This window comes from Ornithodoros turicata, chromosome 7, assembly GCF_037126465.1.
Source record: "Ornithodoros turicata isolate Travis chromosome 7, ASM3712646v1, whole genome shotgun sequence".
Taxonomy (NCBI): Eukaryota; Metazoa; Arthropoda; class Arachnida; order Ixodida; family Argasidae; genus Ornithodoros; species Ornithodoros turicata.
Window position 1 is genome coordinate 18,940,052 of NC_088207.1, and position 20,992 is coordinate 18,961,043.

Below are 20,992 nucleotides of genomic sequence, written 5' to 3' on the forward strand. Positions count from 1 at the left end.
GTCAGGGCGACTGCGATAGATAATGTCACGGGTGATCTAGATCGCACAGCTGTTTTGTCGCTAACTTACCAGGTTTGAGTTCGTTTGAGTTCAGACACCTGACTAGTGTTACTGCATGTCGTGTCCTGGCATTTTTTGTTTTTTGTTTTTTCTTTTTACTTGGCAGTCAATGGCTACACAATATCTTGGTAGTAGACCGCAGCGTAAACGAGGCCGTGGTCATACGAAGAAGGTATGCGTTTAATTGATATATGACGACTGTAAAACGGCCCAACCGAATGAGCTTCGGCCTTATTCTGAATTAAGCATCGCGTTTTCATAGTGATTATATGTATATATCGTAAAATTGGAACTGTGCGGATGTCCCGGATACATTTTGCAAATTCGTTGATGTTGGAGTTGATGCCCATCGCCTCTATTCGCTGAATCGTGTCATAGTGAACCTGCAATGGAAGTCGTATGGAAGTCAAGTCAGTAATCGCATGTGCAAAGTCGAGCCGTGCAATGTAGCGTAGTTTTGACTAGAATCAGTTGACTGGTTCTTTTTTAGATTCTTTTATTGATGCGTGCGTATCCGAAATTACATTTTACATGAAGGGCCCGCATGGCTAGAAACTAGTATGGAGACCTCATATTATGAACAAAGATTAAAGAGCAACTCATGTATAACAGCGTTAATTAATGCTAAAGTTATTGAAGTTCCGACGAATTCACACTTTGGTGATATGAAACACATGTTGGGAATAAAACTACTATACCGCGATATATCACTGTGATTATTACTAACTACTCAGCACGAGATCGTTTACCTTCTACTAATTACTACTATTGTTATACTAGATTAGTTAAGTATTATTAATGCCTTAGCAATAGAAGCGGCGTCTCGAGGAAAAGTGTCAGTCCACCATTGTCTTTTCACCAAAGGTTTGGCGCACTATGACCTTAGTTGTCCGCGCGCCATAAAAACCTGAATCATCAACATCATCAAAAGTGTCAGTGTCGACCAGGGGCCCTATTATCGTCAAAGTACCTCGATACTTTGCGTCATTGCCTGTCATTGGTCGATACGTGAAGGAGGCGTGACGACCAATGACAGGCGAAACACCAAGTAATCGAGGTCCATTTCTTTGACGAGAATGGGGCCCCAGGTGAAAACGTAGAGAGGGAAGTAGGCCCCGTGAGAGAGGAGGACAATGAAGAGTTGAGGATAAGGGAAAGTAGGTCACGAAGCGGAAGCCAATGAAGACGCTTCCAGGGGGGTGACGTCACGGAGAGGACGACATCCGCGGAAGCGATCTCGGTGGCGCACCAGGTACACGGGCGAGTCTGAACTTGCGGGTACGAAAGGCGTGTATGGGCTGAATTCAAAATCGAGTACGAGTGCCGGGTCAAGTAGGTGACAAAAGAAGATGGATTCTGAGCGAAGGCGACAAGCTGCTGAAACCGAGTAACAACGCAAGCAACGTCAAGAAGCGGATGCCCCTGCTCGGCGCCGAAAGCGGGCGAAGGAGACGGTAAAGCAGGAGAGCTAAAGCAGCGTTTCAAACTACGCCGCCGGCGCGGAAGAAGGCTTGCGCCGCTGTTGTCGTGTAGTTAGTAACATTTAGGGATGGACAGAGATGAACAGGGGTAGCGGGCTGGATCGGCTGAGTACTAACGCATTTCCGCCGCATTAATTACATTAATGGTCCTTCAATGGTGCTGGTTCCATTCTGCGACGCCTAGTGACACCCCTGGCTTCCCGCCAACGGACAACCGACATTCTTCCCCCCTCTATGTTGAACAGAGTTGATCCCACGCTCCGCTTTCCGCATGCCACGAAACACCTCTCGTCAAGATGCTGCATTAATCCACCGAATGCGCCTCGATGTGGCCTTTACAGCTCAGTGGCGTTACCGCTTGAGACAAGTTGACTCTCCCACCTGCTGCCACTGTGGTGCTCTTGAGGATCTGGAGCACATTCTTCTTCATTGCCCTCACTACGAACCTTCCCGAACCACACTCTCCGAGTCTCTTCGTCAGCTGGACTCTCGCCCTTTCTCCCTATCGAAATTGCTTGGTCCCTGGCCCAATCCAGCCCAGCAACGCTCTGCGCTCAAAGCTCTTCTGACATTTCTGGACACCATCGGACTTCGATCGTTATTGTGAAGGGGCTCGTTATTTTATTCCCCCATTCCATCCAGCAATGGGGTAGAGTATCGCCTGTGGCGATGAAACTCCCTACTCTCCAAGGTCGAAAATAAAATTGGTCCTTCAATTTTTACACCTTACTATTGGCCGCGGGAATACAATGAAACAGCATCAACTCGAAAAGCACAATCAAAAAGATGGGTGTCCGCTTACCCGGAGAAGGACTGTACCCTTTGGACATCGTCTTTAAGTTTCGTGTCCTTGGTCTCCGGGAGTTGAAGGGTGAGCACCGCCCCACAGATGCATAGACCTGCCACGATAAAGATAGGTATCCAGCTGTCCTTGTCAGTCTGCAACAATTACATCAACAACTGTTTTGCTATGCGTTGTCGTTCAGTCAGAGGTACCGGATATTGGGGGTACACGCGTGCTAGCTTCGATGAAAAATTTCGTGCGTTCAACCGCAAGTTATCCCGACTAGCGCGAAGAAAACGGCAAGTTTTGTCCATCCTACACTCTGGAAAAAATGCTGGCGTCACAACTCCTTGGGAGGAACAGGTAGCTTGCCCCTAAGAGGCACTTCCTTTGCTAGTAAAATTTATGCACGCCAGGAGGGGGTTCCGCTTTCTTCCATCCGCCATGGTACCTGCTACGGATGTCGTGCTTACAAGAGACAGGTTCATGCCAAATACCTCTGCATCTGGCTTTGAAGTCTTTCATGACATTTGTGACTTAGTACGCGTGCCTTGCCATACATGTATGAGCAAGTACGTGCCAAAGCGCGCGAATGGCTCCATTATATCGCTTGGTACACCAAAGACTCCGGAAATAGTGCGTGTAAGAGGGAAAATAAGGGGTCCCAATGCTTTCTCTCCTGGAACTTGAGAAGTCCACGCAGAAGTAGCCACCAGAGGAAATATTTTAGATTCCCTCAACAGCCTTCATTTGGAAGCCTCGTCGAACCCGGTAAACGATAACGGATAGGTATTTGACAACATTAACTAGTCGTAATGTCACATGTCACAAGGTGCTCTCCCACAAGGGTGAGAATCTCACCAACTGAGAGCCATAGTGCAACTAATAAATGTTTAACGAAGACGAGGCTACACCTGATTGGCAACATTGTAGTACACGAATTTACTGAGCACAATAAACGTATATAAATGTATGCCGAATAATCACTAACTTAAAAGTTGCTCAATGATAATTAGTATTACGGTAGCTACATACTCGATACCTGTTGCACAAAATGTCTGCCTGTCCGTAGAACCGGCTGGCATAAACTGCACTGTAGTGTCGCTTCTATCGTATATGTTCATCACGGCACGTGAAAAAGGACAATAAAGTCTGGGAATGAAGGAATAAGGCTGGGTGATCCTTTGAAGGGAGACTACGAAAGAGAATCGGTTCCATTCTGCTGTTGCTCTTACGATTATTGACATGTTTCGAACACATCTACGGAATATTTCGGCTGAAAACGGCGCAGACGTCACAAAAATGATTTTTGAAGTATGGGGAGCGGCGGCTCAGCACAAATGTGTTGCAAGCAACACTGGGCGGTCCTGCTGTCTCACTAGGTATGCGTCCACTTGATCTGTGCTTGTGTGCATTCAACGCCTTGTAGTTTTCTCGCTTTTTGTGCTACAATAAGTGATAACAGAGGTTGCGCGAGTTGGTTCATCAAAACTTGCGGCAACAAGTCGATGTTCGCTTCCCGAGAGTGAAAAGCGCGTGGCCGCCAGTGGGAGGCAGCGCTCCCAAAGACTGGAAGGAGCGGAATAATTCGACACAGAGCAGCATATGTTCCTACCATTTCTAATAATCTAATATGTTCTGCATGAGAGCACATCTGATGCACCAGCTATTTGCTTTCCAAGAACGGCAAGTGTTGCAGAGCCGCCCTGTTGCTGCGCTCTTCCCGGCCATGCTCCTATGTTAACTCAACGGGACGCTTACGCAAAAAGAAGACTCAGAGATATGAATATAGAAGGTGGTGCAGATATTACCTCCTTTGATTATCGACACAAGTCTGATAGGATGCCGGGTCGTAATAGCCTAATGCCATGACGGAACACTGCTCCTACACCGATATTACCAGCCGCAACTCATGCGTACTTCTGCTGCTTCTACATACCCTGTGACGTCATGCGTCGGCTTCGTGCGGGCGCTCTCGGAAAGGGAAGTTCTGGCCTCCCCTACTGTGGTTTCGATTTAGATTAGCTGATATTTCCGCGTAATACATCACGATAGAGGGAAACCATGACCACAGCCGGTATTTGGGGCCAATATGTAACAGAAATATCGTGCAACACTTTTTCGTTTCGAATTATCCCTTTAATACTCCACAATACGGTGTAAGACACAACAGGCACCAGTAGTACTCTTACCTTTTTGTGTATAAAAATATCTGCATCGATTAAAAATACCATGTACATATTTCACTGCGTCAATCCGCGAACACCGATACGCCGAAGAAGTACGAACCTCAAACCTATTCTCAATAGCCTTGTAGTGTATTCAGCATTGGAAGTGTTGCCAGTGCTAGTAAGAATAAGTCTGACACTTGCACTTAATTGTTATGCCAACAGAACCTGCACTCCATCCATCCTCCATACCATTTCTTTCTCGACAGCCCGAAATTACTGATCGTGTATTAATATCGTGGTCAATATCGTAAGAAACTAACTACAGGTCTGTGAGGCACGCATCATGCAAGAAGGTACCCACCAGATATTCCGTTAAGGAGGCAAGGGCACTTCCAAATGTGGAGAATGCGTAGCAAACGGCCAACCCAGTGTTTCGAATGACGGTTGGGTAGATTTCTGCTGTGTACAACCATATGATACAGTATGCTGAGTTGATGAATGTCACAGCAGCCATTGTCAATCCGACACTTATGACTCGGACCTCTGAAACCCAAAAGCACGTAAATGCAAACGAACATAGCCCTAATGCATGATCTCTGAAAAACACCTGCCATATTAATATGGACATTCTTAAAATGAGCAAGCGCATTTCACGCGCGCTCTTGAGGCGCGCTTTTTCGGTTTCGGCTCATTTTCATAGCGAACAAAAACTGAGCACTCGTATCTTGAAGCGCAGAAACGTTTCGAAATCGCCTACCTACATCTGGAATAGCTCTCGACTACGATCGCCTGAATCTGTCTTGAATCCTGCCATCTCAGTTTTTAATAAGTTACTCATCGAACACTGATGCGACCGGCTAGGAAAGATGTCCGCCAGGCCAGGTATGTCAGATGCCCAAACGGCATATCTGGGCCTCTCAGAGTTTTAATAAAAATATATATGGCACGTAAAACAAAGACACCCTGTATATGTGGTGCGCAATATAGCCTAGTGGCAGCTATATTGGACGTAATGCGCTGTTCTCACACTAGAACTCCCATGAAGTTACTTACGGCTGCGTGCACTTCTGTATTGGAAAACAGCTCAGCATAGAGTAATGCAATACACACTGACTTAACTGCTACCAGATGCTACAGATTGGTACGTTTACCCTAAATGTTTTTTTAGTGCGATAGCATTTAGTCAGCCTGCTCGGTGGTGGCCGCTCGGTGCACCGTAGGGAGGGGGAAAGGATGAGGGGAAGATGATTGTGGTACAGGAGTGGGAATGTCGCGGAGTTGCTCTTGCTCATAGAATCGGGTAGTCGCGAACTACCCAGCACAGAAAACAAGTATCCCTCTGCCTCAGTTGCCCCCATTATGTATACCACAGTAACAGCCAGGATAATTGGCGAAGTTACTCCAGCTATGCGTCGCTGAAATGGACTACAAGAACGGTCCCATCCTGAACCTGCTGGTATAAATGCCTTTCTACACCGCTTCCGGTTTGTTGCCAAAACGACATCCGGTTTCGCAGCAGACACCCTCTGCGCCAACCCCTATGCCGATTGATACAATTATCGCTTCTGATTTGAGGAGGGAGAGGGCAGCGTACGCCTTTTTATGACAATTCAAGTTGCCACAAAGAGGCATAGCCTCCCATTTTCAACAAATAGGGAAAGTGAAAGAAATCATTCTGCATGGTGGCTTGTTCCGAGCGTCTTTAGTCTCGGAAGGACCGGAAGTCTTCGTGTCACCGAAAGTCGTGACGGGGGCTTATTAATGTTTACCCGAGAATTTCATGTATGCATTGCACTGGGATCCTCTAAAGGAAAGGTCAAGAGGTTCCTTCTAATATACACTCTTAGAAAAAAGGGTGGAGGAGTTACACCTGTTAGGAGGTAATAGTTGTCGCATATGTTGTGCCTAAAAGATTGCAAAGTTCTACCTGCTACCTCACTCTCAAAACAGAACTCCATCGCATTACACGTTGCCCGCCAACCACTGCCACGAATAACAGGGTTATCGCTTGTGATTCGGTGAATGAGTGGGGCGTACGCCTTTTTGTAGCAATCTGGATATATAATAATTATTTTACCTCCCTTTTACACCCTTTATCAGACGCCATGTTGACCTTTACACACCTTTTTTCTTTAGAGTGTAGCGAACTGTCCAATTACTCTGCAAGCAACACCTTCGTAGAAAACTTGAAGGGACCTTTCGGAGGAACAACATAGCCATGATTATCATGGGAGACTTCAACACAGACATTACGAAGCCCCGGAACAACTGGTTGGAGGTCTTTATGAAGGAAGTCTTCGATCTGCGTCTACTCAGTGACGATAAACTTCCCAAAATTCGTACTGGAAGTGTCTTCGTCAGGGACATTGACAAGCGGTAGTGGTTGTCGTATTCGGTAGCTGCTTCACTTCACAGGTCTCTACTGTCCATCGCCCCCAACGACTACGACACATGCGTCACAAGCTTCGTCTGCAGAGGCTATGGTAGATAGGCTAAAGCTTGTTTTACCTTGTCTACTTCGAAAGTGAATATCTTGATGGCTGAGATAGCCTCGTCATTACTCCCATTAGCGGCACCAGCACTTCGGTTGTCTTCACTCTTCGCATTTGAAACGAAACACAAGCATTCGGTATGTTGTGGTTGGTTGGTCCAGGTTTCCGAGTAGGCAAGGACGTTGAATTTGGCAAGTACCGGGTTAGTCTATGTAGGTAATATGTGCAGGAGCTCTGCGCTGTAAAGGCCCCAATGATCACTGTCGTTCTCCCTGGCCGGTTGCACCATATTTTCGGAAATCTCGAGAGTGCTAAGTAGCGGTCGGACTGCCTGCAGGACGGTACGTTGCTCTAGTGCGCATCCCGCTTACGTTGCAGATGAAGCTGGGGTCCTTCGTTGTTTTCGCGGGACGTTCTCGCCCACTTAGCTCGCGTTGCTCTGAAGTCCACCTCACGCGCAGCTGTCACTGTGTCTCGACACTCTTACACTTCAACTGGAAAAGTCCCTCCGCCGACAGCGGTGTGGCACATCTGAAGCTCGCCCTCTCTCACAGTGGTGATGGAACTGGTTGCTGTAGTTAGGCGTTCAATGTCACGACTATCGCAGGGGGATAATGCGTCCACAGCCGACTTTACAGCAAACTGCACCAACATTTGTCTCAAAGCGTCTGAGGAAAACCCAGAAACTACTCAGACAGCACAGCCGGCACCCGAACCTGGGTCGCCTTCATAGAGTGCCATCATCATAGCCACTATAGCCCGCGAGTGCTGGGGAGTGGGGGTGATGTAGGGAAAATGTGCAGGTCAGCCTGCTCTGTAGTGGCCGCTCGGTGCACCCAGGGGAGGGGGAAAGAGGGGGAAGAACTGATGGTGGCACAGAAGAGGGAGGGGTGTACTAACGCAATTCCAGAACAAGAGCGTCAGCACTTCTTAGCACTTCACTTAGCACTTCCAGAAAAAGAGCGTTAGCGGTAGTGCAAGAGCACTACCAACCACACAAAACATGCGAGCATCCCTGAGTAGACTTCACTGGGATACTCCCTGTATCACGGCAACCACCAGAACCATTGGCGAAGTTACCCTGCTGGCCCTCTCTCATGGCAATTGTGTTGCCGCGCTTGAACACGTGATCTCAAAGCAGCGGTCAATCGGTGCAGGGCTGACGCTGCGATGTACCTCGCCTCAAGAAAGCTAAAAGGGGTTCACTGATAAGTGCTATCGCATTTAAAAAACAGGCACGAGTGGTGCGGCATGATATTGCCTTAGTGAGCCGCCCCACTGCCTTATCGTAACGTAATCAGTCCCGTGCGTTGTGTCATCATCTGAGTCATCAGCCGTGAGGGCTCATTTCCCACTGAAAATTCGTCTTCTACAGACACTGCGTCGCACTGCATGCGGGTGTTATTGCACAACGTCGTTGATTAGCCAGTTTTTGATAGACGGGAATATGTTTAAGATAATGTTTAAGAAAAGATAAGTCTATTCCGAGAACAGTATAATCCAATCGCCTGACTCCGTTGAAGTGGCTGATTATAACGTAGTTTATCCTTGATTTGACAGCGTGCTCTGCAACATAATTTTCGTCGTGGCGTCGTCGTTATGTCAAAGACTCATGCCCCTCTCGCATGCACAGTCAGAAGTCAGAACATGTGCGCAGTGTCACCAAGCGTGGCAACGTGTCAACAGCACCTTGCAGGTTGGCACGTTGTACGCATGGTGGCGCATGTTTAATGGCCATTAGTTTTAATTATCCTTGAGGAGTGCCCGTGTGATGAGGTATTATCCCGCTCGCTACAGCACGTTCTTGCGCAAGAGCATAATATTCTGCAGCCAAGAACGAAAAAAAAATGGTGGAGGGGACTTCACAGCTCACGTAAGCGTCCTTTGAACAATTACACCTGAATCTACACACCATCCGAGAGTAGAGAAGCTGTAAGGCAGGCGATCCCTGCACAGCACAGGCTCGTAGCTTCCGTCGTGCGTCGACCCAATCTCGCCACGAATACGATGGCACTCAGTTCGGAGGCCACTTCGAATATGGACGTGAAGATGAGCAGCGAGTTAGGGAAGAAAGAGAGCTTGCGCAGACGTATGGTGACGGTGAAGTAGGCGAAAGAGATAGCTGTCCTGGAAGTAGGAAACATTGTAAATTTAAAATACCAAAGCCAAATCATGTAAATAACAACGGGAGGGTAATGCGTGGATGGTTTCGATGCAGATTCGTCTGTTCTGCACGAAGTATTTTCCGATTTACGGAGTAAGAACAGGCAAAATATCTCTCCTTCTGTGTCAGGTCTTTCAGAGGGACGGATTAGAAAGAGTAGAGCGCAAAGGATGGATCTTGACTTAGGGGGTAAGCGAGATATCGCCAAAGGAAGCAAGCAAATGGGTTAACAGTTCTCGAACAGTAGTGTTGCTCATAGTACATGCGGCTTACCAGCCTCTGAAGCACTACACGTATGCATAGTATACCTCAAGAGCAAAAATTAATCCTGTACTCTTGTTGTTACACAATTGTCATCTCACTTATTTTCCAACCTTACGTTCTTGTTCTGATTTTGGCTGTCTAAGTACGCTTCTCCTGCCGTCAGTATAGGTGTCACTAGAGGGAACGCAAATGACAGGGATGGCATTAGGCCCTGATTATTTGGGACATAATCTATTGGTTTGTTAATTGTCATTGCAGGAAGTGACTTCTGGTTGCCACGGGTGACGTTTAACACGCTCCGCAACCCATAGACCGCACTTCCAACACTGTCACATAGTACTATGAGACAAGAGAATAAAAAAGCACCAAACTCTTTCTTATGGACTGACTAGGTTCAATGTACAGCTCCGATCAACCTTAATAATAACACTGAAAACAATTCGGTCTCATTTCCCAGCGCGTTAATTGCCAGACTGTTAATTGAACAAAATACTTACGTTAAACTAACAGAATCATGGCCTCAAGGGTTGGTGTATTCGCGCTCGGGAACCAGACCACATTTTTTTTCAGTGTTATTACTAAGGTAACCCGCAGCTGTACAACGCACTTCTTCGACTACCGCCGATATTTCAGGATTCGGTTAATACTCCTAGAAATTTCATTCCGTGGTATTAAACTGAACCTGCCTTATTGGAATTGAAAGGGATTACAAGACCTTGCCTCAAGTTACGTCAGGCAAATGTAAAAGTCATTTACTTGCGCCGACGTGAATCTACATTTTAAGTTTTACAACAAACCTCAGGAAACCGATGAAAACCGATTATGGGAACACTGATACCGATCGGTTGCCACAAGCACCTCCGCTGCGGCATGACGCGGCTACGGGAACCACTAGCTGAGGCAGTCGCATCTCTAATATGAAAGCTCAAAGCGTAAGCGTATCCAAGGGCATGAAGATGCCCAACTACAACACATAGAAATAGCAATTATTTCTTCCTCAATACTCTAGCGCGCCATACAACTCGTGTATGATTACTCTAGCGGAGTACAACCATAATGATACCTACGCGCAGTAATACAGGATAATGGCGTCCTTCCAGCGTTCGCGCAAAGAGAGGAAGTCTCGTGATGACCCGCCCTGTCCTTCAACCGCAGCGTCCTGCGAGAAGTGCGAAAACAAAAAGTAAGGTACGTAACAGAAAAAAAGGAGAATGAAGAAAAAGAAAATGGCGCACATCTTAACGAGTCGCAATGACTAAAAACGGTATTGTGTTCCGTCTAACAAATCAACCTCACCCAAAAGACTCAGTACACAAAATACAAACGCGTCGAGTTACATATGCATGTTTCCACGGATTTTCGAAAAAGGCCGCGGAACCCTCATAGATACGGAATCTTCAAGAATAGGTGACGTCACCGATAGTTGGTGTCTCTCTCCTAGCAATAGCGGGAGCGTCTTCGCTGTTCCTTCAACATTGGGCGCGTTAAGTAGCTGCTCCCTTACTCCTCCTCGTGTGCTCCGAGTTTCGTGCTCCAGGTGCAGCTATTAAACGGCACTTGGACGCTTGCACACGCTCACTATGCTGCTGTTACTCCCTTTCTCCTTTTCTCTACTCTCTCTCTCTCTCTCTGCTCCGCTGCCGCACTACGACCTGCGTTCTCTTTCTTGGCTTTCGTGGAGAGGAGGGAAGAGATCACGCGACGGAGCACGATACCTCTTTTTCGGGCACTCTCCACAGGCTCGGGCATGAAAAGCGCGCTCGCGTACGAAACTCGGAGTACGAGCTTAACCACTTAACGGTATGAGTACCAAACACTCGCGCTTCAAAGCAGCCACTTAACAGGCCCATTGGGAATGTGCTAGCATCTATGGGGAGGAGACCGAAATCGACCTTTGAGGAGCAACGTTGTAAGACGCATTGCAGATTGCACACCTATGACGTCATACTGCCCAAAATTTCAAATTCTTGTAGGATACTTCGCACAGAGAAACAGTATTTTCGGAGAATACAATATGAGACATGGAGATTGCAACTGCACAACTTAGGTAAGATTCTGAAGGGGCGAGATTCAATTCGTAGTACACTTTAAAGTGGCACTGAAACATCCTTCCATACATGGCAAGTTTTTGGCTGGGATACGTTTCACGAGATGCAACATGCGGGCTTCAACAAAAACGATAATCGTAGCTCGCCTGTAGCGCGTGTCACATATCCATCAGGATAAGTGAGGTTGACGCGGACAGCCGATAGAGAGGCTAGCTTAATGTACTGCTCCCTACGCTGCTTCTATACATCACACTGTGCTCCGTACGTCAAGGCAGCACATCGAGTTGTGCCCCTCGCGTCACGGCACCCCGCACATTGCTTATTTATCGCGGAGTTAAGGAGAAAATTCGATTCCGCCAGTGGCATGACAACGTTCAGTTCAAGTATTTTTGAAAGCATCACAGATCCTGACCGAGTGCTGGGATATTCAGGCAAGATCTTGAGCAATCCAATCCAACTGTCGTTTCACTGTTCCTTTGCGTATTCACAGGAACGTGAACTGGTTTATACGCGGCACATGACAAGAAATTACGGCGGCTAGTACAGCAGCGAGCCCACCTTGTCGATGTCCCTCTTCATGCGTGCCCAAAGCTTCCTGACTTCGAGCGTGTTTTCTTCGTTCATGAGGGCAGCGTGCAGGATGATGGTTTCAGCGCTTTCGATATGGCCCTTCGCGATCAGCCACCTTGGGGACTCCGTTATGTTACTAAAATGCAAGGAATACATCTTTACTGTCAGCGTGGCTGCGTTTTGGATCGAATCAGCAGCGGCAGAGCCCCGTTAGCGGTGCACGTTGCAGGAAAGGCAATGTGTTCCAGACAGCGTGCAGAAGAGATATCAACGCGTTACCATAGGCACCGCCCCAAGATAGAATGCCACATCGCCTATCACATTTCACACATTTCGCCTAGTCGCATCAGCAGCAAGACTGCCAGCTTCTATACCGAAGTCTTATTACAGTTGTCGCAGGATTCGAGGCATCATGTGTTCCATGTAGTACGTCGTAAGACAGGAACAGCAATGGAAGGATTGGCGTAATCTACTTACTAATAAGCTCGGAGCATCATGAATGAAGGAATGAGTCCCAGAATCTGAACCGAGTGCCAACTGATGCCAAGCCAGGACAGGGACGCCATAACTACGTCTCCTACCGACTGCCCCATCAGGACGCCGATGCCATAAATGCTTCTCATCTCCGGAGACATCACTTCAACCACTGCGCAGAGACGCCACGTACAGAACGCCAAAATGATCCAGCTCGACCCCCGGCAGTTCGGTTCCCAAAAATTTACATCGATACCCGGCGCTATCGCTCCTACGGAAAAGTATTGAACAACTCTCGGTCCACACGGGCTCAAAGATTGCAAGGAACACGAAAACACTGCTACAAGGATGGGAACCCAGAAGATTGACTTTCACAACTGGACAGATGTTTACGGCACAGGATGAGGTAATGAGGCCCTAGCAACAGCCATTTCTTCCTCAAATATTTATTGTTCATCCGTCAAATGGGGTCATGTTGCGTGGACATTTCCAAGATGCACAGTAATTTTTTTTTACACCCGTACCAGGCTAAAAGTAACCCGTACAAAGGTGTAATTGCGCAAATACACCCAGAGTACACACGTATTACAGCCCGGGGAAGGGTGTATTGTGCAGAGACAGCGATCTCACACCTACGTTACAACATACACTATGCACGGCAACACACACACTAAATTTTCACACCTCGTTGAGTGGGGTTTTAGTGTCATAACTAGCACCCGTCTGAGTGTAACAGTTATACCCTTAAAGCCGAAAGTAACAAAATACGGCGTAAAAGATGGGTGTCTCCACACAATTGATCAATAAATGTTTTGCGCCCCCTTGAGTGTTGTTTTTGGTGTGTTATAAGTAGCACCCTTCGAAGTGTAACAGTTACATCCTCAAGGTTGGATGTATACACTAAACATTTTACACCATCTTAAGGGTAAATTTGATTCTTCATAACTAACACCCCTTCGACTGTAACTCCTACACCGTGACTGCAGTTATGAGGGTGTAAAAAGGGCGTTACAAGGTAAAACAGACAACGCAAATATCGCTTTTGGGCTATTTCGGTGAGTGGTTCCATCATATGGCATATGTTACATAAAACACATATTGCTGGGGCCGACATAAAAGTTTAGTGTATACACCCTTCTCTGATGGGGCATTTTATTGCACCCAGCCTCGAGGGTGTAGCTGTTACAATCAGGAGGGTATCAGTTATGATGCACTCACTTTACACTCAAAGGGGTGTAAAAGTTTAGTGTGTAGTTATAACACACGCTATTTACACTCAGAGGGGTGTAAAAGTTTAGCTTGTAGTTATAACATTTAATACTTGAACTTACAATCAGGAGGGTATCAGTTATGACGGTCTCACTTTACATTCAAAGGGGTGTAAAAGTTTAGTGTGTAGTTATAACACACGCTATTTACACTCAGAGGGGTGTAAAAGTTTAGCGTGTAGTTATAACATTTAATACTTGAACTTACAATCAGGAGGGTATCAGTTATGACGGTCTCACTTTACACTCAAAGGGGTGTAAAAGTTTAGCGTGTAGTTATAACACACCTTATTTACACTCAGAGGGGCGTGAAAAAGTTTCCCTTCGCTGAGGGTGTAGGTGCTACACTCAGAAGGGTGCTAGATATAACACACCCAATTCACACTGAAAGGGGTGTGAAAAATTTAGTTCGTTTCTACATTTTTTTAACTATACTTTGCGCGCAAGAAGGAAAGCTGTCGAAACTCGAGCGTAGTGACGGCAACCCATACAGCAAAAACATGTTCGGAAGGGCGTCCGCCGTGTAGATTTTGTTACATTAAACGCTGAACGTATTGCTTTTGTCAAAGTTGGATTTCCAGGCTACTTCTTGAAATGAAGCTATGAATCAGAGCCGTAGCGCCGGGGGTGCGAGAGGGACAACCGCCCGACCGCCCTCTCCAGAGAGGGCGCCGAAGTGCAGGCCCCGGCAGGTTGGTTTGGAAGTATAAAGCGGAAATAAAAATAATTTGAATTCACGATCAAATAAGCGTTTTCTTTTCTTTATTTACAGGGTTTCTGAGGTCAACGGGAAAGAAGGGGGGGGGGGGGGCTTCAGATTTGCGCTGCCCTGGGCGCAAACTCGTCTCGTGATGGCTCTGCTATGAACGGAGACTAGTTAAAAGGTATAGATATGATAGAGAGCAGTTTGAAGTAAGGTGTGTCAAAAACCTAAAAAGTGTTGTTTCATATGCGCCAGACCGAGCTCCGCGCACACGCACGACGGGAAATCGTCGGTAGGCTTGAGAAACACAGTGATAATGGGTGACAAGGCAACACCGCAGTGCTCCTTGCTGTCCGAAAGTATCCAGGTGAAAATTTCCATATTTCCGATAATCCACGCCGCTAATGGGGAATATGTCACTGTTAATGTTGTGCAGACTGGCTGCACTGTTTCCACAGGCAGCAGGACGGAAGTCTTATGTCGCCTACAAGATGGAGATGAAAGACATACAGCTGTGTGCAATCATTATGATTCTTACAATTTCAATGCCGGTCATCTAACTCTACACAGATGAAGGGTTCTTATTTCGAGTTCACTGTCTCGGCTTCTGCATAATCCATTTCTAGACCGTATTATGTCGACTCTGAGCATAGTAGAATTTACACCAGTGAAAGTACGCTCATCTGATTATTTTGTTCTCGCAGGGAAGTGTCGCACGACCTCAAAATTATTATTTTAAGTACGTGTAACGAGAACAGCATGATGACTTTTCCATAAGGGACCAGTTGTGGGCATTAGGTACGGCAACAGCGGGTGTCCCTGTGCTTCCGATGAATAACACAACTTTCCTATTTTGCATAACACTGATGGCAAAGTAAATACACACGCAAAAGAGCCAAGAAATGTTATGTCGAAAAGGCAGAACAGAAGCATACCCAACACTACACTGGTGGTAAATAACGTTGTCATAGCGGCGCCGAGTAGAAAGCGCATTGCAAGGAAGGCGGAGACAACGCGACAGAAGATTATCAATACGGCTGCCACCTCAGCTGTCACAACACACGTATGGGCTACAGGTTTTCTGCCGTACCTGCGGAGTAAAATTCGTTAGGGGTGCATCTAGAGTGCAGTGATACAGGCTCTTTAAAACTGACACTTTTGTTTCTAATGGCAATCTGCACTAAGGCCAGCAGTGATACTGGATCTGGCGCAGCGTGGCTTCCCTCTTGCTGGCCATATGTTCGGTGACGTCACAGCTCACGGGACGCACGTCTGAGGGCAGTACACTTGGTATGCGGTTTCTTTCAGCCTGAGACCAGCCTAGCGTGTGGAAGCATCAGGTTCGTTTTCCTCATGCAGTTCAACCGCAGTCAATAGAGGCAGGGCAGAGCGTATTCGTCAGCAACACAAAAGAGAGCCCATGTCATTCTTCTTCAGATCATATAGAAAGCATTAGCCTACCAAACGTTTCGCAAGTAGTACCAATGGAGCACAACGCGCACTTAACAGCGCTCTGTATTGTATATACAAGACGTTTTATTAACGTGTGAACTAGAAATTACCATTTTTATGCGTAACTCACGCGAACTAAGATGAGGCGAGAATGGGTGATGCGCATCCATTATAATAATATTTTTCGTTTAAAAAAATCGGTCACGGAGATGGCTTTAACAAGGAGTTATGTGTATCGCACGGACAACGGGATAAGACTGTTTCTAAGCTATCCGATGACCTTACGGTAGCGGACTGTGTCCTTGAGGCACCAATGCCTTACCGTCGACTCGTTCATTCTTGCTCTCTTTGGGTACAGTGGGTTGTGTGCGACTCCGACGGGATCGTACACGAAAATTCGCTATTTATCACCCGTCACAGCAAATTTCGAAACATTTTTGTTTTGGATGCGCGAGGCCTTCCACGACGACGTCAGTCACTCACTGCGTTCGTCTTCGATCGTCGACTTAGTTGCATTCTGAACGCAGCCGGTACTATGCTGTGTCTATGCCGTACCTATATCGAAATCATGCCGATTGCCAAATATGCCGATTGCCTTTGCAATGTCCTTGGTGACTGCGTGTCTTGCCACGTATTCTCTTCCAAGAATTTAGGGCTGAATGGTGTCCTATGATATAAGGGCAACGTGTCATCCCTAGACAAACTATCACTGCATCCGAACAATGGCTTGGCGTTCGTTGTTCGCGTTGACGCGAAGCAACGGTGGCAATGAGTGGTGCAGAAGCGTGGCCAGACGCAGAGATGACGGCTGATCAGAGAGACTAGTTGGGTTCTTTTCGTTTTACCAACATCCTATGCAAGCGTAACTTTTAAATTTCAACGTTTGACGCAGCTCGGTTACGTTTCGGGATGTTATGATGGGAAGCATGCAGCACGTATTCGACACTGCTGACTGTGGCACTGGATATGGCAGCCACATGTTTTCCACGCATGTCATATTTATGGGATCAACGTAAAGTGTTATGTAAGGAGGCAGGGAAGCGCAGACGAGAAAAGACAGTCTGACAGACGCCCAGACTGAGACTAAGCGCCCGTCATGTTGTCTCTGTCAGTCTATGTCTTCTCGTTTGCGCTTCCCTGCCTCGTTATGATATACCAACAAGCCTAAAAGTTCGCTCTTCTTCTAATGTAAGTTTCCACAGTATGGTTCTACTTTGGCACACGTATTCGTGTCCTTGGTTATGGGAGCCTGTGCATTGCATTATTGGCTATCGCTATGGAGCCATAAGGCAGTCACAAGACGGAGAAGGACGAATCGCGCGTAGCGTCACACGAAACAGACTGAATGCTGTGGAAACCGATGGTCATTGAGCACGTTGCTAACGTCACCCAGCTTTAATCATCATTAATGACATCATTAAGATGCCAGTGCGACAGAGGTATAAAGCTCCACAATGAGCGAATATAACGTGAATGGGACTGAGTGACGTCATGTTTATTAACAAGCCGAGAAATATGCTTTCTGGATAAGCCAGCCAGGTCCGTCTCGACAGCAGAGTATAGGCCAAGGGCTTACTTGTCTGATATGGGTCCAGCTATCAGCAGAGCACAAAGACCTCCGACCAGAAAAGCGGATGAGCTCATTGGAACCATCCAGGCCTTCTCACACACAAGCTCGAACTGAGGAGTAAGAAGGAAACGGATTTGAAGGCAGGACTAAGACAAGAGTAATAACTGTGTGACTCATACTTCCTGAATGATGGTGAAGCCGCTGCTCGCTACGCCGAATTCCCAACTGGAACAGGAAGTCGTGGCCTTGGAGCCGTTCTCTAACGAAACGAACATTTCGCACTTGCTGTACTCTCCGTTCTCTTTAGGTATCATCTGTTCCTTCCACAGGTCAGTACTGATGTTCCTGCAAGGCGAGCAAACGCAATAATGTATATCTTCAAACTGCTTCAGGTAACCTGGTGAAGAAAATCATGGTCGACCCATCGATGGGTTCGATAGAAATGCGTTAGAGCTTGAAGACCCTTTGGGAGCGGAGGACCTCGATATTCCCAGTCGCGAAATCCCCGATTTCGAAATTCACGTTCTCGAATGGTTTTAGGAAAAATCTTCCCGGGAACTGCCCCGCAAGCGATACTGCCCCGACGACCATTTTATCGGCCGCGCATTCAAAGACACGCGCCACCCGGGGGCTGACCGCGTTATCAAGGGACCCTTGTCCAGTTTATGAAGGACCGACTCCCCATTGCCTCCCTCGACCGCCTACGCGGATTTGAAGGAAAATCAAGGCGAATGCTCGCTTGCTTCAAGAGGATACGCCGTGTTTAACAACGTAACATCACTATATAACCATTCAAATTCACGGGTTTTCGATGTCTGTCCAAGTCGCATTAGCGAACGAAAGCCACATTTTAGCAAGTGTTAGGCTGAACAGGGCGGGCACGACGGAGCGCAGCATGTTGGTTCGTTTATCATTAGGTTAGACTAAATTCAGTGTTTGCACATCTATGTCCAGGCTAGTCTCAGTTTGCCGTTGGCAGTCTCCCGCGGGCGACTGCACATTTTATAGTCAGGTAATATTTATTTACAGTAGTTTATTTTGAAATGGGGATTTCGATCACTTTGTTTCGAGGTACACCCCTCCCCTTCACAGCGTTACACAACCCTTCAACGAACCTTCACAAGCGTTACAGAACCTTGCACACGACCCTACACAACGCTGATGCAAGACAGCATCCGCAGCCAAACGAGCCGTCCTGACTTACTCTGATTCAGCTTGGCTGCGCCGCCTCACAGCCTTCTGTCGCCGCAGCTGCTTCGCACAGCTTTCATAACCTATGGCGCGTCCACGCAGACACGTCTGAACCTGTCGACAACCACAGCTGCACTGCCGTGCCGAGCGCCCCGCGCGTTGCACTCTCCACGCGCCCTCTCCTTCCCTCTCCACTCACTACACATGCGCGCCACGCCAGTGCTATAGACAGACCACGCCGCGATTCTTGTGTAACGAGGACTATAATGCTGATGCATTAATATAACGATCCACCTTAACGAAGACAGAATCCCTACCATGTCCAAGCAGATAGGTGAGCAGTGCTTTTAGTACAGTCCATTAGTGAGCTAGATTTGACCGTGGGACAAGCAATTTGGGAATATAGTTAGAAGTAGAGAGTATAGCTGGTCTCAAGATACGAACTGTAGTCCTACTAGGATGGTACAGCGGACAATTGAGGGAGTCTTCCAGATTTCCCATGTTGTCATAGTAAGGGCAGCTTGGGGGGGGGGATATGTTTATTAAGAAAAAGAAAGGAAAGGGCAGCTTGGGGAATCCACTTGTCGCAGGCGGTAACATAGCTGAGCAGTGGAAGCAACATTGAACCACATCTGATAAATTTACGCCGCATCTTAACGAGACATGTTACGTGGCACTCATAGAGCGAGCATTGGGTTAACTTCTACAATCATAGACGCGGGAGCAATGTCAGTGACCCACTGGCGCGAGGCCAGAGGTGTCGAAGAGTGTGCCGAAGAGTGGATCGACGGCCACTTCTCAGCAAGGTGAGCAACGTCGTAAAAGGAAGGAAACTGACGTATGGCTACAAAAATATAAGCACATCCCTGCTATGAGCGCAATATGTCAGGTACAGCAAAGTCATGCAGGCTCTATACCGCAACAGTCAGTTTACGTAACAGAGGTCATTTGTTGTCTTATGAATATTATCTGTCCACGGGAAGAGGCGCGGAGAATTACTGCGCACTTACTTTGTTGGCCGTGCGCACCAGTAATCAACTTCAGCTTCAAGGATTTGAGGGATCATTGCTTGGAAAGGGAGGACGAAAGCCACCAACAAGCTGAAGTTGAAAGTGTTACGTTGATAAGGCCCATGGGTACCAAGCATATCAGCCAGTTCATCGCGTCCACCGTCGCGGTACTCTTGTTCAACATCCGTGATAGAAGCTGATCTCACCGAAAACCTACGGGAAAACTCCTTATGTTGTGCAATTGATGACATGATTCGTTCAGTGGCCTCTGGATCAGGGCATTGCATTGTCACGCGGGTTTTGCTTCTTTGAGTGGATGAAGGCACACTGGTACTCGAAGGTGTCATCACAGCACTTGCAGATTGATCGTGCTTGCTGGGCGTCTTGCTCACTGTGGGCGCTGACTGGAGAACGACGGGAACGACTGATGGTTCTTGTGGCTTATCCTGTGTGTGAAATGCGCGTGGTTCCATGTGAGCCTTGCGTGGTGTAGATGGTTCATCGCATGAGTGGTATGGTTCACTTCCTGATACTGGAGAAATACTACGAGGCTTAGCAGGCCCCTCCTCATGTTTCTGTGGGGCATCTCTGCCATTCGGTGATTCGTATGTACAAGTTAGATATTCGTCAGGCGAACTCCGCGGTTCACTCTGAGGTACATGACGCAATTCGGGTGACGTGCGTGTTCTCTTGCGAGCCTTATGCGATCCCACTCGCCTCTTTTCTTTGGACAGTGTAGGGAGGGCAGTGCTGCGAGCCTGCTGTGGTTCAAATGATGTTGTTTCCCGCCCGTCAGTTGATGGCGTTCCAACGGGCACGGGATATTCCGTAGTCCTTCTGTAGTCACAAGGAGGGGAAGCAGCTATAGCGTCTGCGAAAACTGAACATTCGGAGAAGAATTCGGTCGGACTTGCAGTGTCGCCCCCAGTGCGGCATACCGCAGGAGACCTGGAATGCATCGTCCTATTCTGGCGCAAGAACAGAGAACAGCAAGGGAATCCTCTCTTTGTTCTTCCTCTTCTTCTTCCAACACTAAGTACAGTGGCCACAAGTCACACAGGGCGATTGGCCAGGGTTCTTCTTCTTCTCTTTGTTCCTCTAAGAGTCTTCTTCTTCTTCGTCCTCGGAGCAAGAGTCGCTAAGCGAGATTATTCTTCTGCTGCTGCTTCAGAAGGGTGGCGCACAGCGCAATGGCAATCAATGGCCCAACTGGCCCAACTGTGACTGGGTGAACTGTGCTATCGAACAGGGACCAGTTCAATCAACCGGTAAGGAGACCCATCAACCCAT

The 20,992-nt window shown here is 47.5% G+C and overlaps 1 protein-coding gene across 3 annotated transcripts; it reads right to left on the reverse strand.

Moving 5' to 3' along the window:
• Nucleotides 1-225: 225 nt before the first annotated feature.
• Nucleotides 226-20,753, reverse strand: LOC135399633 (organic cation/carnitine transporter 2-like). Of its 3 annotated transcripts, none has more exons than XM_064631354.1 (11): nt 19,703-20,753; nt 17,681-17,846; nt 17,508-17,611; nt 15,415-15,569; nt 12,512-12,680; nt 12,023-12,170; nt 10,484-10,575; nt 8,901-9,115; nt 4,858-5,039; nt 2,344-2,440; nt 226-443 (listed from the first exon to the last, which is right to left on the reverse strand). In XM_064631354.1, the coding sequence occupies exons 1-11, from the start codon at nt 20,659-20,661 to the stop codon at nt 433-435; spliced, it is 2,298 nt and encodes a 765-aa protein (XP_064487424.1). In that variant the 5' UTR covers nt 20,662-20,753; the 3' UTR covers nt 226-432. The 3 variants fall into 3 exon arrangements, with proteins under 3 accessions (XP_064487424.1, XP_064487423.1, XP_064487425.1); XM_064631353.1 differs by having other exon boundaries at nt 2,344-2,480; XM_064631355.1 differs by lacking the exons at nt 12,512-12,680; nt 15,415-15,569 and having other exon boundaries at nt 2,344-2,480.
• Between the last annotated feature and the right edge of the window lie 239 nt (nt 20,754-20,992).

Bases quoted from the DNA above. Each gene is read 5' to 3' on its own strand.
- LOC135399633 (XM_064631353.1), bottom strand. From the start codon at position 20,661: ATGCATTCCAGGTCTCCTGCGGTATGCCGCACTGGGGGCGACACTGCA. The intron at 17,847-19,702 runs GTAAGTGCGCAG...CTCGCCTTGCAG, and splicing joins TGGTGCGCACGGCCAACAAA to GAACATCAGTACTGACCTGT. The intron at 15,570-17,507 runs GTAAGCCCTTGG...TTTACTCCGCAG, and splicing joins GCTGGACCCATATCAGACAA to GTACGGCAGAAAACCTGTAG.